This window comes from Lepidochelys olivacea (genome assembly GCF_965140295.1).
Source record: "Lepidochelys olivacea isolate rLepOli2 genome assembly, chromosome: 6".
Taxonomy (NCBI): Eukaryota; Metazoa; Chordata; order Testudines; family Cheloniidae; genus Lepidochelys; species Lepidochelys olivacea.
Window position 1 is genome coordinate 65,601,700 of NC_140416.1, and position 17,187 is coordinate 65,618,886.

The following is a 17,187-nucleotide window of genomic DNA, read 5'->3' on the forward strand; positions in this document are numbered from 1 at the left end:
GGTACCCCTACCACAGTGTAAAATAATTTTGAGCTCTCTTTTGACCTGACCAAGAGCGCACAAACATTAGGTCATTGCCTGCCCAGTCTAGACCCTTTGGATATCAGCCAGGACTATGAAGGTTTTTAGGCTTTTCCCCTGTCCCTTCATTCTAATCAATAATTGTGCTGCATGGTACCCAATTTTGTGCTATGATGCTCAACATTGTTTTAGAGCTATTCCATTCCTTGGCTACTGTCAAGGTTCCTCCCCCACTCTGAACGCTAGGGTACAGATGTGGGGACCTGCATGAAAACCTCCTAAGCTTATCTTTACCAGCTTAGGTCAAAACTTCCCCAAGGTACAAGATATTCCACCCTTTGTCCTTGGATTGGCCGCTACCACCACCAAACAAATACTGGTTACTGGGGAAGAGCTGTTTGGAAACGTCTTTCCCCCCCAAATACTTCCCAAAACCTTGCACTCCACTTCCTGGACAAGGTTTGGTAAAAAGCCTCACCAATTTGCCTAGGTGACTACAGACCCAGACCCTTGGATCTTAAGAACAATGAACAATCCTCCCAACACTTGCACACCCCCTTTCCTGGGAAATGTTGGATAAAGAGCCTCACCAATTTGCATAGGTGACCACAGACCCAAACCCTTGGATCTGAGAACAATGAAAAAGCATTCAGTTTTCTTACAAGAAGACTTTTTAATAGAAATAGGAGTAAATAGAAGTAAAGAAATCCCCTCTGTAAAATCAGGATGGTAGATACCTTACAAGGTAATTAGATTCAAAACATAGAGAATCCCTCTAGGCAATACCTTAAGTTACAAAAAAGATTCACAGACAGAAATAGTTATTCTATTCAGCACAATTCTTTTCTCAGCCATTTAAAGAAATCATAATCTAACGCATACCTAGCTAGATTACTTACTAAAAGTTCTAAGACTCCATTCCTGGTCTATCCCTGGCAAAAACAGCATATAGACAGACACAGACCCTTCGTTTCTCTCCCTCCTCCCAGCTTTTGAAAGTATCTTGTCTCCTCATTGGTCATTTTGGTCAGGTGCCAGCGAGGTTACCTTTAGCTTCTTAACCCTTTACAGGTGAGAGGAGTTTTCCTCTGGCCAGGAGGGATTTTAAAGGGGTTTACCCTTCCCTTTATATTTATGACAGCTACACTGGCCAGATGGGGTCTTCTGCATTTAGTGTTCTTTGCTCACTTTAAATCTTTTAAAATCTCCCTGTTTGAAGTGTCTCGGAGGTGAGGGGAGCGTTGGGTAGGTGGGAGTGTTCAGTTAATGATGTCCACAACAAAATTATTTCCCTCCAAACAGAATGTAGTTATCAGCTATTTGACTCAAAGATGCTATTATTTAGACACCATTTCTGTCCTGGCTTCTTATATTAGAGCTCACTTTCGCTTCTGCAGTAATCCATATGACAACTTCACATCCATTTCACAGGAGGCAGAAGTCACTTTAATGCATGCTGAAAGCTTAAAAAAGGGAGATGGAATGTGAAGTTCTCAATTTATCCACAACCAAGGTCAAAGGGTTGTGGAGGCAAATGTTGTGGTATGAAACTTCCCCGTCTTGCCCTTCCTGTGACCTACAAGGATCCATTCTCTCTTAGGCCAGTTAACAAGGATCTTTAACTTAAATTCCATTTTTGCAGGATAAATAGTCCTAGTGTTCAGATTGCTGACCTTGAGAACTGCACCACCAGCATTAAGGCAGCATTTATCTTTGAGTGCATGTGTTTTATAGATCCACTTTGGGTTTGGCAGGATATCAAGAACAAATATAATCTTCGTTTATATCTGCCTGCTAGCAGACTACCAAAGGGCAATAGCTGTGTGCTCAAGGGAAGATCTTTCTAGGCCTCTTATTGCACATTTCAAGGACGGGCTGAGGCCTCGTTTCAAAACTAGACAAAATGTTTTTCTCATGTCTGAAACCAAGCTTGCTTAGGTCTTTAATACCTAGCTGTCGTACAGGAACTCTAGAAATCAAGAGTCTCATTGCTGTTTTCTCCAGCAATTCGAATAACTGTTTTCCTCAGCCCAACTTTCCTTCTAATCTTTACCAGTTCATCCTAACAGTAATACCTTGCACTTACAGGATATATAATCTTCAAGATCTTTTTAATGATTGCCAGGTAGGGAGAATTTACCAATGAATGAATTTACCAATATTTTGCTCAAATCAGTTGCTTAGTCACACTTTGAGAGACATGGGTTGGGGAAAGAGCTTGTATAATAGGGAATATCTTGCCTTGTGCTCTTAACTTTTTGTTATAGTCCAATCACTGGCAAATTGAAAGAAGTATTGTCTCATTCTCACTTTGCAGTCTTCCCTTAATTAAAGTGAAAGTCGTTGCTTAGATGTCTCTTCTGGAATGGAGTAAAAACATCCCGCTTGCCAGGAACAAGTAACTCCTCTTCTTCTTCTCCTCCCCCCCTCCCCAAGCAATTTGAAGCAATTTTGGGATGTAATGTTAAGTGTGGGGAGAGGATCTTGCACTTAAACTGACAAATGTTCATGACAGTTTTACGAAGATAAATTTAAAAATATCAGCTTTCCTTTCATGGGAGTGGAAAAGCAAATATGTATTTTACCAACCTGGAAGCTGAGTTTTGAATAAGAGAAGATTATGCAGCCTTCCACAGCATATTTGTTCTACAAGCTTGGAGAGAGCCAGTAGGGAGAGAAATGGAACCTAGCAACTAAATTAATCATTTCCATTTGATGTATTTAGAGTAGCTTTTTCATTGCAAGTAAAATAATATGCTAGGGTGCTATTTGATGCCAGTTTAAGAGAATTAGGAATCAGACTGGTGCAGCTCATGGATGTTAAATAAGCTAGTACTTTAAGCTTTAACTAGAAAATTAAGTCTGTAGCTCTTAGCTTTCAAAATACGAGCAGTGTTTCTTTGTAACCTTAAGTGATAAAAACATCATGAAACAATAATACTGACACACGTCAGTTGGTCCCATTTATTTCAGAGGTGTTTGGACCACGAAGTCTGATGATGATGATGATTTAAATCTCCACCTTATAAAATAGGTCACTGCTGATCAGAGTACATAAGAGAGAGGTATAATCGTGTTTATGATCTGGGCAATCTGAGTGCTGTCTTGTTTTTGGTACCACCGAAGGGTGAAGGTTTGGAGAGGGCCACCTCCTTTTTCCCCAATCCGATCCCAAAAGATGATAAATCCAATTAATTACAGATTAAATAGCACGGTATAGGTTGAGAATGCCATGTGATGGGACTTGAAAGGAAGAAGTTTTCTATCTTACGTCATCTTTTCTGCAAGCAACTTGGTTAAGTATTGGTAGCTATTTTTGTAACCTACCAAAGTAGTCTTACAGCTTTTTCTGCCTATTAATAAATTGTGACTCTTGAAATGCCAGGGAAAGTGTCCCATTTGACCTCCCATCAATGCCTTTGCACCTTTCTTTCTTCCTGTTGACTCATCACTTCCTGCATTTCCTCCTGAACCCATATTTACACCACAATACATCAAATTTGTGTGCATTTACAAATGGGAAAAATACACTCCCGCAGTCCTGTCTCCGCCCCCCCCCCCCAAAATGAAACTAACCTGAAACTTGCTAACCATTGCATGCCTTGTATTTTGTATTTATATTACAGTAGCTCCTAAAGGCCCAAACCAAAATCAGAGGCCATGCTGCATCTTTTTTTTCCCTTCTTCCTCTGTCCCTTCCCTGAAGTGCTTAAAATCTTACTTGTTTATACTGTGCTTAGCACAATGTGACCTCAATCTTGGTTGAAGCATGTAGGTGATGATGTAATACAAATAAGTAAATGATCCACATGACAGCATAACTGACTGTTTGGAGGGGCCTTATGTGAATGAAACTTTTTTTTTTTTAATAACTTGATGACACAATACTGATTTATTTTGCCATTTTTCACATGTGGTCTTAATGTAAAATTGTTTGTTTAAAGATTTTTTTTTTGGCTTGTTTGTTTTGTTTTTTAACTGTACCCAATAGATGTGCAAGGGCTTTTTGGAGAAGTATTGTCAGTGTTTTCACTCTATGTAGGCTTTGTGGAAAAAACAAAAGAAGTTGGCTGTCTTAAGCAGACATCATTGCTAGAATGGATTAGACAAGCAGTAAGAATTATATATTTTGTGCCCCAGAGGCAAAGTGCATAGCCACTTCCAGATATTAGTAGTTTGGGAAACCAGTGTCCTGCCAAACGACCTGAAGTTGCTAGTCTGTGGCGGTATTGTTACCTACCAGCCTGCTTTACTTCTAAGGCTTAATGTGTGTAGATTTATTCTGGCAGATTTTTAGATCATTTTGAATAGTTTGAGGCTTGTTACCTCTTTTACAAAGCTGGGATAGTTTGGGATATACTCTTCAGTCACTGAACAGACATATTTCCTTATGTCTTCTAGGCAAGTTGAAGCTTGCTGTCGAAACCAAGAAAAAGAACCCAATAATAGGAGACCACAGAGAAGGCGAGAAGAAAGAGCTGCTTATAAAGACAGAGAAACTTATGATTCATCCTTGTGGCACCATCAAGGCCCATCTCAGAAGGACTGGAAATGGGAAAACAATGGCTTTATGAATCCTAGGCAAGGCAAATTCGCACATTCTGTAAAGAACCCTAATGCAGACAGGCACCTCAGTGGTCCCAGGGGATGCTCGGGATGGCATCAGAATGGTTCTGCAGGCCTTTCAGGTCAACATGATAACCATGGGAATTCTGGAGGTGTTTGGCATCCGAAAGGAGGAGGAGAAGTGTCAAACTGGTATCAAGATGTCAAAGGAAGAAATTCCAACTGGCGTTCTGAAGGAACAGGTGACTTTTCTATTTGGCATTCTAAAAACTCTGTAAGAAACTGGAAATCCAATCCTCAGGGTGCAAATGGCTGGAATTTTGGTGGCACAGGGGACGCATATCCACTGGGAAAAAATAGGACTGCAAATCCTAGTTCCCACACAGAAGATGGGAGTGTTGCATGGAAAAAAAAACCCATTAAATATAACCAGGAAAGGTATACACGGCAGTGGCAGGCGAATGACCAATTGGATTTTACTAGTGATAAACTCCCTTCAGTGGGGGCACTGGATTTCGGTATTTCTGAACAACCAGAGAGTAAAATGTCCAAGATGAATGGAAAGAGTGGCAGCACTTCCAAAGATAAAATTCATCGATGGACTCCTTACCCGTCTCAGAAAGCCACAGACCAGCATGCATGGTCTGAAGAGAATGTTCCTAAAACTTCAGAGAGAAAAAATTCTGTATCTCTACCTTTTCTCGAGACATCCATGAAAGGAATGGATCTTGAAATAGATACTACAAGCCTCCCAAAACTCATAACGTGGGAAGAGACCCTTTTAAACCACCCCTGTAACAAGGCCACTGCTGACCACCTTGAATTTTGCAAGGTGAATGCAGACTGCCCCAGTGGAGGAAGACCTGACCAAGAGGAGGGCAGAAGTAACAGGATGCCATCACTGAAATCCCCACTCCTGGTTATTCCAGACATGAAGTTATCTTCCCAAAAGCAAGACCCAAAGAATCTCTTGAAAAATGTCAAGCTTCTATTATCTTCCTGCCCTGGAGAACTCCAGAACCATTCGAATGCACTAAACTTAGAAACTAATCGTTCCTCTTCTTATGTATCCCGGTTGCGCAGTGCTTGTAGCTTAAGAGACAGCAGAGATGTGCTTGACAGAAATCAGAGACAGCCTATTGATAGCCTAAGTGAAGAACTGAGAAAAGCCAAAGAAGAGTTGCAATCCAATCTTTCTCTGCAAAATCCTTACTTAAGTTCATACAGAGATGCAGAGAGTAATCTAAGTGGTGGTCGGAATATAGAGGAACACAGGAAAGGTTCTTCAAAGACTAATGAGCCTAGAGTTGATACATTGGAGGATGTAAGTGAAGAGTGTGAAAAGGCTGAAGCAAGGGTTGAAAAGCTAAGTCCTTTCATCAATACTTGTTCACCATGTGACCCTCAGGAGTGTGAACATGCTAGCACCAGAAAGGAAGGTGACACAGAAGCATCAGGCAAACCTCCCAATTCAAGTATTATAACTGATGAGCAAAAAGATTCTGAATCTCAAATGGAGTCAGTGAGCCCATCAGGCCTTCAACACAGTTTAAGTGATGAGCTGAAAACCTCTCAGGAAGGGAAAGGTGAAGATCCAATCAAATCAAATCATCATTTTGATATGGAAGGCTTTGAAAACAGTTTAGATCATGAACTGCAAAAAGGAGGTGGTGGCCAACCTTCAGGCCCTCTTCTTCCTGAATTAAGTAAACTTGGCCTCCCTGCTTCCCTTCAAAGAGATCTGACACGACATATCAGTTTGAAGAGTAAAGTTGGGGCACATCTTCCTGAGCCCAACCTCAACAATGCACGGCGTATTCGAAATGTTAGTGGTCATCGAAAGAATGAGACTGAGAAGGAGTCTGGACTTAAACCAACCCTGAGGCAGATTCTTAGTGCATCCCGAAGAAACATAAACTGGGAACAAGTTATCCAGCAAGTAACAAAGAAGAAACAGGAACTTGGCAAGGGTTTACCAAGGTTTGTAACCTTTTAACTTTCAAACCTGGATCTTAGTATATTTGAGTCACAAGACTCTAAAGACTGACTTCTGAAGAACTGCAGAGATGAATTCTACCATACCATATTTGTCTGTCTATAAAGACACACATACATACACACACACACACACACACGAAATTGATTCTGATCATAGTTTGTGACTAACAATTCAATGCATATGACACTGGGAGCATTAGGTTTTATTTTAAAGTTCTGTTAACTACAAAAATGTATAGGTATAATATGAACAATACTTTAAATATATTGCAAGACCATTACTTGATTTTTTTGCATGAGATCAAATACTGAGAAGTACTTAAATTGTCACAGGCAAGTTGAATGTATCCCTTGCTGTAGTAATTTACTTTTTTTTAATTATTAGCAATTTGTACATTTTAAAAAAATATCCAGATAGTTATTCTCAGTATCTTATACATTGAAACTGTCTTTAAGCTTAATGTGTAGACAAGTATTTTCAGTCTGTCTTGTAAACACAACATCTTGTTGTCTCATCAGTCGTAGAAGCAGGTAATTCTGTAATGACTGTCTGAAAACTATAGTAGGTTTACTTCTGTGTTTTAAAATTCTGTTTCAGATCTACCCTGTGTAAGAGGGTAGTGTGCTTCATTACAACTCTGACAAGAACTTCTGTACAGGTTTCTGACTTCAAACTAAGAGGGCCAAATTGACCTTCACTTTACCCTAGAGCTGATGAAAATCCTGCATTTGTGTTTAAAAATAATAGCATGGCTAAGCACTATCTCAATAGTGAAGTTATGCAGCTGAGGGTCCTTCCTTTTTAGGTTACACAAAAGGCAGCACAACACTAGTGTTATCTTTTAGTCCATTCGTGTATACCTAGCTATATATTTAAGACAGATTTTCCCCCCCCCCCCCCCTTGCCTGTCTTCTGCTGTTATACATTTACAGTGTTTTTTGTTTGTTTTTTAGGTTTGGCATAGAGATGGTACCCCTTGTTCAGAACGAACAGGAAGGTCTTGATTTGGGTGAAGAACCTGAGCTGTCTGGCCTAGAAGGGTTCCAGTGGGAAGGGATTTCCATGGCAGCATCTGGATCAGCTAGGAAACGCAGCCTCTCTGAAAGCAGTGTTGTTGTGGACAGGACTACTTCTGTTTATGGCTTCTTCAGTGACCAAGCCATAACAAAGGAAAGTGAGCAAAAGCAAATCATTCCAGTCTGCCATTCACATTTTATAGCACCTGTATATAAAACAAATGCTAATAATGTGGCTGACTTCAAACAAGAGACATCCTCTCTCCCCTCATCACCATTCATGTCTGAAAGAACTGAAACTACCATCAATGGAAGGAGACACAGCCTACATACTCCCTCTGATGTTACAAGCTTCACAGTATTTACCACAAAACAAGATGAGGAGAGCCCAGAATGTAGAATATCACTTCTTGAAAACAAAAATGCATTAGAGCTCATAGGGGAAGGAAACATTTTGGCTTCAAATGGCGCTTCAGTGCTTGCAGGATCAAACTCTGTAGATGCTGCTACAGACAGCAGCTGTACATCTGGTACTGAGCAGAATGACAACCAGGGAATTGGAAAGAAAAGAAGAGCAACTGGAGTAAGTGTAGTTCTGCATATCTTCAGGATATTAGCAATAGAAAAGTTTCTCTTGTTGGTTGTCATTAAGTTTGGGATTTAATCATTGGTATTTTTAATAAGTCATGGTCAGGTCACAGGCAAGAAACAAAAAATTATGGCTCATGATCTGTCAATGACTTATACCATAACTACCCCTGATTGAATCTTAAGAGCAGGTGCTGCTGCCGGGGTGGGAGGGAGCCTTGGGGGGCCCATAGCCACTCTAGCCACTGCTGGGGCGGGAGGGAGCACTGGGGGGCCCGTGGTTCCTCTGGCCACCCTGGGACCGCTGCCAAGATTGGGGTCAGGGCGTGTGGGCTTACCCCACTCCACCTGCCTGGCATTCCAGCTGGGGAGCAGGCAAGCCCACTACCCAACAGGAGCACCAGCAGGGCAGAATGGGGTAAGCCCCCATGCCCTGACCCCGCTCTCCGACAGGAGCACTGGGCGGAGCAGGGCAACCCCCCCCCCCCAATTTACATTAATTCTTATGGGGAAATTGGATTTGCTTAACATCATTTCAGTTAAAGTAGCATTTTTCAGGAACATAACTATAATGTTAGGTGAGGAGTTACTGTATATTTATAGGCAAACTCTAATATTGGCCAGGACAAACACACTGATTCTTGGCATATCTTGTTTCCCTCTGTACAGTATCTGTACTGAAAGGATTGTGTTCACAGGACCTTTGTGGTGGTTTGACCCAGGATAGATATCCAGTACTACATAATTGCAAATATTTTTTGTCGTCTTAGATTCAGAGTGTGTTTTAACTGACTTAAAAAAAATAAATAAATTAGACAAGGTGGAATGGAAGATGCCTTCATGATACTTCTAGCTCTTTTTAAGATTTCTTGTGGTTTAAAGACTAGAAAACTGCCACTGCCCAGAAAACTGCCACTGCCCAGAATGTCTAGACTTGGCCTCCTGCCTCTGGAAATGAGTGTCTTCAATAGAATGCTTATCATGTTTCAGGACCTACTAGGAATGTTAAGCAACCATGGAACAATCGGTTTTCTGGTAATGCCTGGTTTTATGGTTGAACATTTAAAAAGAGAAATGCACTTTTGTAGTAAGGGTTATCTTTAAAATTATACCACGGAGGAAAAAAAATAGCTGAAAAACTTTTTTTTTTTTAACACCATGTGCTTCAGTAATCTTGTCTGTCTTGGACCTAATGACTCTCTTTCTGTGTATGTCCCTCTTTCATTTTGAAACTTTATTTAGCATGGTATTTATCCCTTTCTAGATTATAACTAGTCTTATTTCCTCATTCATGATCTTATCACAGCAAACGACATTAGACAGACATGAAGGAGCACATCTTGGCCAAGTCTACTTGTTCGACTTGGCAACTGAGTACCCAGAGCGCTGTCTGCTGTAGTATTTCATTGTCTCCGGGGGAAGCAGGAAACTTATTTTTATTCTTGAGAGAAGAGGCAACAAAATATGAGTGAATGGTGTTATAACAAAATTCATCTTCATATGTTCTCTCCTCTGGCTATAATCTAGACTTGCCTGGGAAAGACACAGTAGATATTTAAATTCTTATTGTAGCCCTAGACTTTTGTAGAATGTAGACTTAAGTTTTAATTATATTGTTCTAACTTTAATGAATGAACTTTTCTATTTATAACTTTTAGGAGGGATCGTCTCCTGAAATCCCAAGTCTAGAAACAAAGAATAAAAGAAGGAAAATTAAAGGCAAAAAAGGTGAGTGATACCAGGTGTGTGTGGGAGGACACAGCATGAAGAGGTTATGAGTATATGCCAAAGCTGCCTTGATAACATTTGGTTGTTAACAAAAGTTGGTTTGAGGCTTCTCTCCTCTTCACGGTGATTTTTGGTTTGCGCTTCCCCCTCCTCCACCTCCCCCAGTTCCATGGCTGAACACTGAAAAGCCTGTGACACTCTACTTATCCTGAACACTGCAGTTCTGTGCCTGTGGCTGACTTGGGACATTGTGCTCACTAAAGGCATACGAAAGAGTGCCTGTGAAGAGGTCAGCCAAGCTGTAACTGGATATTGACAGGTAGGCAATGTCGGGAGCAGAGCAAGAAAGTGAGAGTATTCTTGTTCTACTCCACCTCATTGTGTAAGATGGCTTCCTTAGTCTCTTCTTGCTCTCACACATTCTTAAGTGTGACCTATGATCTACTTTTGAAGCTTTTCAAATATTTCTTTTGTATATAATGTGTAATGAAGTAAAAGTGTTACTGGGCTGAGTGCTAGGAAAAGATAAATTAAGAAATATTTTGTAAAACATTTTGCTGCTCCTTTGGAATCTTGTTCCAACACCTGAATGACATTTTCCATCTCACAGAGAGGAAGGATGGCTTTGTTAGGGCATATGACTTGGAGTCAAGATATAAAAGTTCTATTCCTGGTCCTGTGTGATTTTTGGGGCATATCACTTAATTTTTCTTTGCCACAATTTTCTCAACTGTAAGAAGCAGATGAGACTTTCCTCGCATGAATGTTGAGACCAAATCGATTGTAAAGAATATTGATTTCATCAAATGGATGATGATGATGGCAGCCTACCAACAAGAAATTTTGTTCTTCTCACCGACCGCATTCCTCAAAAGATAAAGTCAGTTTCCATGAGATGCAAGATATGGCTGCAGCCGAGATGGCTAAATGGGTGCGCTTTTTTTTTTTTTTGGTTATGTCAGGGAGATGGTAGCCAATTCTGCTTACAGGATTTTGGGATTCAGATCATCATCATCATCCCCATCCTGATATATAGTCAGACTTCCCCCACTTTGTCTGTCTTGCTAAGAAGCAGATGCAGCTGATGCCTGTCTAGTGAAGCATCTGCTTTGTTCCCTGTTGCAGAGGCCTTTAGAGGACAAATAAGACTTCCTCTCAGAAAAGCTCCAGGGAAGTAGGGCCAAAAATACCTCGCCTGTGGCATTCTCCTTTAGCCTTTTGACAGTCTTTCTGTTCTTCCAATCCTGCTTCCCCTCCTGTTGGAGTACTGACTGACACTTCCAACTCATCATATGAGATTTAATGAGTTCATTGCTTGATGCTGTGATACAAAAAAGTCTACTAAGATGTCTCCACAAAAGTGACCTGTTAAAATGAATTGTAAAACATGAGCTGCACTCTAAGTTGTGCTTATTTCTCTTACAGAGCGCTCTCAGGTAGACCAGTTGTTGTCTATTTCTCTGAGAGAAGAAGAGTTGAACAAGTCACTGCACTGTGTGGATGACCGCCTCTTGCAGGCTCGGGCTGCTCTGCAGGCAGCCTATGTTGAAGTTCAACGATTCCTTGTATTGAAACAGCAGGTAACTGCAGGCTTTTTGAGCTGGCTGAACTAGAACAGCTTTCAGTTGTGCTTGATAGGGCTGGTTAAATCACTTTTTCTCCTCCCTTTTCCCTCCCCCCCCAGATAACAATGGAGATGAGCACATTGAGGAGTCAGAGAATTCAGATCCTGCAGGGGCTACAAGGTACTGAGATGTAACGAAATTGCAGCACTGGCATTCTGACCTCTATTCTTTAAGCTTAAGCTTCTGTGCTGATCTTGTATTCAGTTTAACTTCGAATTTGCTCATGAAAGTTCAGGATAGGTTGGTACAACTTAGTAAGTTGCCCATATCCAGTTCTGTTAAGCCATTCCTGTGTTGCACAGTAAAGCTTTCTACTAATTCAGACTGATCCAGGCATTTCAAGAGTGTCATGTAGTAGGCCCAGCAAACTCTTAATTGCAAGCTTTTCCTTCTTGTCTCCATTTATTTCCTCTTGAACTGTTAACTGTTTGGGGAAGTTTGGTTTTAACATATGGGCATTTGCTCCTTCTTTCTCTAGAAACCTATGAACCTCCTGAGAGGTCAGAACAGCTCACCTGCAGCATCTCAGATGAAAGAAGAATTAGCAGATCCATGTCAACAGCTGATCTAGCTCTTCCTCCTTCAGGTCAATTCTTCCCCCTTCTGGAGACTTCCTCATGTCTCTCTTCCCATACATCCCCTTCTGGTACTCCCTTGGGAGCCTCTCTCCGAGTGAGCTCCCCACCTGTGTTCCAGACCCCTGGTACTATCACAGCCAGCACTGTTCCTGATTCATCCATGCAAATTAAACAAGAACCTATGTCTCCAGAGCATGGAGGAGAAAGTGTGAATACTGTGCTCCATGGCTCTGTGTGCGCTCCACAAGCAGAACTGCAGCAGAAGGATGGTATGTTTGTTTATCTTCTTTTTAAAAGACTAGTTTTATGAGAATGAGGAAAACCACTTAGTTGAAAGAGTAAAAGTTATTTAGGCTTCAAACCTGTAAGCTACTCTGCATGGGTGAACCCCCACTGACTTCAGCCATGGTAATTATCTTGCAGAATTGGGGCCTTTATTTGTAACAGACTTAAGTTACGTTGTTGTTTTTTTTAATTTGTTTTATTGATTTGGTTTAAATGTATATTACAGCTTTAAAACTAAAGGCTTATACTTCTGCTTCAAAACAAAAAAAATAAAAGGCCAGAACTTGCATGCAATCATCTCTTTAAAATGGTGTGTGTATATATAATATAGTATTATGGTGGCTAGTGAGATTGTATTTGCTTCTAGTCCATATTGTAACTGGAAGCAATACAGCACTGGCAGCCACCTACACAGTGCAAAAACTGCTTAAGCAAGAGATCTAAACACACTTTTGGCCAAACTAAATTAAGGATCTTCTTAACGGGGTTAAAAAAAAAAAATTCCTCCATTACTCTTGAGTTGTAAGTGGGATTTAATAACTAGATTCAGAGGTTGCATAGTTAATATTACTCTCTTTTCATTTTTTGAAATCTGAATTACTGTGAGTGGTATTAAATTCTTTTCATTATTCTCTGTATGGCCTTGATCCTGCCAACATATATGCTTAATTTTACTTGCATGAGTGGTCTTATTGAAATGAATGGGACTGCTAACATGAGTAAAGTTAAGCATGTGTTTAAGTGCTAGCAGGATAAAGGTCATGTTTGTAAAATTGAGATCTTGAGTTGTATCTAGAATTACTGTGATAAATTGTTTATAACATTTTTAAAACAGAAGAGCGACACAAAAGTTCCTGAGCTCCAGCTTACTTTTAAAGGGATTTGAGCCCAAGGAACCTAAATCCCACTCATTTTTCCCCCAATGAAATGCAGGCACTTTTCTGCAAATCTTACCCTCGGTATCTACCTGGGCTAGACCGGGGTGAAACACACACCTAACCAGTGTTTGACCTTTCTTCTCCCAGCTTAGGGAAATCTCAGGGAAAGAAAGGTAGAAAAAAACCACAAGTTTTTTTGTTAAATTAAACATACTATATGTTGTACTTCATAAGCATATTTATTTCTCAAACATAAACCATACATTGTCCAAAGTAAAGCTTACAGTTTTGTATATAAAACAGAAGAGTCCATGGTCTAATGCAGTTTCAGATTATTTTTTCCTAGTGTGGATTCTTGTAGCTATTACATTTATGTTCAACTATGTTGCATTAATCTGGATATATTTAAATTCATTATATTTTCCTTCACTTTTTCACTTCTAGCATTTAGTAGAGGACCTGTATGTCTAAAGATGTATAGAAAAAATATATCCAAGGCAAAGTATTGCAGTTGTTAGTTTAAATTGCTTACATTGTTTTACACTGAAGGTGGTGTTCAGTCTAAAACAAGGGTGCCAACTGCCTTATCAAGTTAAGTATTTGCCTTTCCATTTTTAATGGCTTAAGCAGTTCGTGATTTTGGCATTTTGCGGGGCATCAAAGATGAACAGAGGACTGCTCCTGCATGAAGCTGATGTTGAGGAGCTGCTGGAGGGTATGGGACAGAGACTTAAGTGATTGCTGTAGCTGCAATGTCATGATGTCTCTCTTGCAGAATTGTCAAACTCCGTGCTTCTATTATGAGTTCAATGGCTTGTTTAGTGGCACAGTTGAAGTTAAAGAATTGGATTAAACTAATTTTTCTACCTTTTTGAGATGAGCATGAATCTTGCTACTTAACTCTTTGCAATGCTTACATTTAACTTTAGAAGAATTGTTTTCATAACTTCCGTCCATTCAGTTGTATGCTTCCTACTACTTTCTTTTTTGATACGTTTAGTCTAAACTGTAGGTTGGTATTTGATAGTCAAATTAATTTCTGTTTGCAGAACTGATCAGTTTTCATATCACACACGCATAAAATGAGCAACGGCCGCCTTGTGAATTCAACATTAGAAAAAATACAATGAGCTAACCCATTTTACAGAGATTCACCAGTGGATGTCTTGCCCCCTTTCTGTAGATTTATATCTAGCATTCCAAATTCCCCCAAAATTCAACTCTACATCCTTGTCTCTTTAACATGCAGATGACTTGATTCCACTCAGCTATGCGCCTCTCTCCAACCTCCCTTCACCTCCTATTTAGGAAGTTTTGTAACACCTGTAGTTTCCTAATAGGGATAGCAAGCACCTTGATTTCATCAAGTCCCATTTTAAAATAGCTACAGTTTTTTGTTCACAGTGTAAATTAGAAAACTGCTTTTGTTTAATAATAATTAATTAATCATTAATTTTAAAAAGCCTTTCAATTATGTTAAATATGTAGTGACAGAAGTTTAAAAAACACTGGGAATCAGAACACTGATAAAACCAGTTGAGGTCTTTTTCCCCGCTGGGGTGGTTGAATGGGAGTAGGCACCTTGGTTTCTACCAGTTATATCTAGGATGTGAATTTAACAGTTTGCGTGCATCCCTTCCACCCCAATGTTCTCGTTTGATATGGTCACAACTGTTTAAACCTTGCTTAAATATTTGTTCTGCCTAGATGTGGATCTAAGAGCATGCATGTGTATATCAGCAGTGGTCAAAAATAACTTAAATTGCTCAGAAAAATAACTTTTCATTAATTGGATAATTATGCTCTCTTCTCAGCAATTGCCTGAAGGGAAGCCTTAATTATAAAATTAGAAAGCCTGGGGTGGCCAATTGGAGCACATTTAAAGTAGAATAATTTAAAGGGTCATCCCAGAGAATCAGATGTGTACCATCTTGTCTCTGACTGAAAACTGTCAACTTTTCAGGAAGGTTGCAGAAGATTTAACTTACCTTTTTCCCAAGAGATTTCTAAAGAGAAATATTTCTGTAATGCTGTTAGCTTCTCCTTTCTGGCGAGAGCCTGTCCCATGTGTCATGAATAGGGATTGTTGGAATTAATAGTATTTGACATTATTAATATGGGAGACCAGCAGACTCTGATTTAACCATAAATTCCTTTATTAAATCCAAAGGTCAAATGGTATTTTATACAGTTGCTCTAAACATGCCTAACTGTCTAAAAATAAGCAGTCACTACACACAGTACAATAAGCAAGTATTCATGAGCGTATGATCAGTATACTTACAAATAGGCCAGACCTAGGGAAAAGTGTCTCATCCTGGTGTGCTCTAGCATGATCAAGTAGGGTCTGACAAAGAGCCATGCATTTGAAAGTTCTCTCTACTGTTCAGCTAACTTGTTAGCTTTAGCAAAAACCCAGTTTGAAGCAGTTTATCCTTGTTGTTTTCCTTCCTCATTTCCTCCCCCTCTTTGCTTACCAACAGAACAGTGGGAAGGTTTTTTTTTCTTAAGACAGTTTGTCTTGTTACTGCAGCTGTTCATTTAATCAGTTACTTTTTGAACCATACATTTTTCCAACACTAAGTAATATTACTTATTCTCGTAGCCTTCTTTTACTTGCTGATTGTGGCCATCTCTGTACCAGTCACAAACCAAATATGTATTATTTTCTTAACCATACCTATGCTAATTAAATGTTCATAATTATCCCTACATGTGTCCAGAAAGTCCTTTCAACAGTTCTTAACCATATTTCACCAAATTCCAGTGGGCACAATCCATTAGATAACTGCAGTATGTGCAGTAACACTGGCACATAAATAAATTGAACATCATTGTACAACACTTCTTTGAGGAGTCTTAATACTACTAAATTACTGGGGTCTGCCTCCACCCTAGAGCATTCTGGCTTTTCCTTCTCTATGTATGGTATTTGTAGCACCCTTATTCCCACCCTCCTTGATTTCCAAAAAGGTACATATTGATATGCTCCCTTTCTTGTAAAATTTAATCAAACACAAAATGTATAATGCCCCTCATGTCTGGCCTATATATATTCCTTAAATAGGGATTCACAATCACCATGTTTTCATCTGTTGTCAGGCCACTTGAGAATTGTATGTGATAGCCAGTGACATTGTTTCTTCAGGTAGATGCAGACATGTATTCCACTTAGGTGCGTGTATGCCCAGCGCACTGGAGTCAGATATTTTGCCTAGCAGTACCCATAGAGGGGCAGCACTCATGGCTCTGGCCCCTCCCCTGTTGATATGAGGCAGCACTTCCCCAACTCTCCTCAGTGTCTTCTCACCACCCATGGGTGGAGCTGGAGCTCTGTGTAGTTCAGTCTTAGCCTAGTTTTTTATCGTATGTAGTTTGTGTTAGTAGTTTAATGTTCATGTTAGTTAGTTTTAGTAGCTTTTCCTCTGGTGATGCCCTCACTGGGGTTCAAACACTGTCTTTTGTGTGGGGGAGCGACCCCGAGCAGCAATCACCACATGCAGTGCTCACTTTGTCTTGGCAAGGCCCATCTCAAGAGCATAGTTCGATCTGCAGATCGTTCAAGAAAAGGACGCGGGTGGCCCAGGACCTTCACTTCAAGAAGCACCTGCTTGAACAGGCCATGTGGCCTGATCTGGTACCAATGTCCTCATCCAGCCAACGATCACCCTCTTTTTCTGAGTGCGGCCACTTCACTTTTGGGAACAGGCACACCTCCAAAGAGGTTGAGGAGACATTCCTCATCAACTGCACCAAGGAAAAGGTCACATAAGACCAACTGAGATTGCTCCAGGTTTCGGGGTGACTCTTCTGCCTCCCCCATAAAGAGTGTGGACCAGTACAGGGCCAGCATTGGCAGGCAGCTCCAACCCTTCTCTGGTTCCGAGTGGGAAGGGCAGAAAC

At 40.3% G+C, this 17,187-nt stretch overlaps 1 protein-coding gene across 3 annotated transcripts in view; it reads left to right on the forward strand.

Annotated features, from left to right (window-relative positions):
• Positions 1-17,187, forward strand: part of ZNF106 (zinc finger protein 106) — a 79,369-nt gene that overhangs the window by 23,446 nt on the left and 38,736 nt on the right. For all 3 annotated transcript variants that reach the window (XM_084632588.1, XM_084632590.1, XM_084632589.1), the window contains 6 exons: positions 4,423-6,567; positions 7,540-8,185; positions 9,849-9,918; positions 11,344-11,498; positions 11,603-11,663; positions 12,022-12,390. In XM_084632588.1, coding sequence (XP_084488714.1) covers positions 4,423-6,567; positions 7,540-8,185; positions 9,849-9,918; positions 11,344-11,498; positions 11,603-11,663; positions 12,022-12,390 — 3,446 coding nt within the window. The remainder of the gene's footprint in view (positions 1-4,422; positions 6,568-7,539; positions 8,186-9,848; positions 9,919-11,343; positions 11,499-11,602; positions 11,664-12,021; positions 12,391-17,187) is intronic.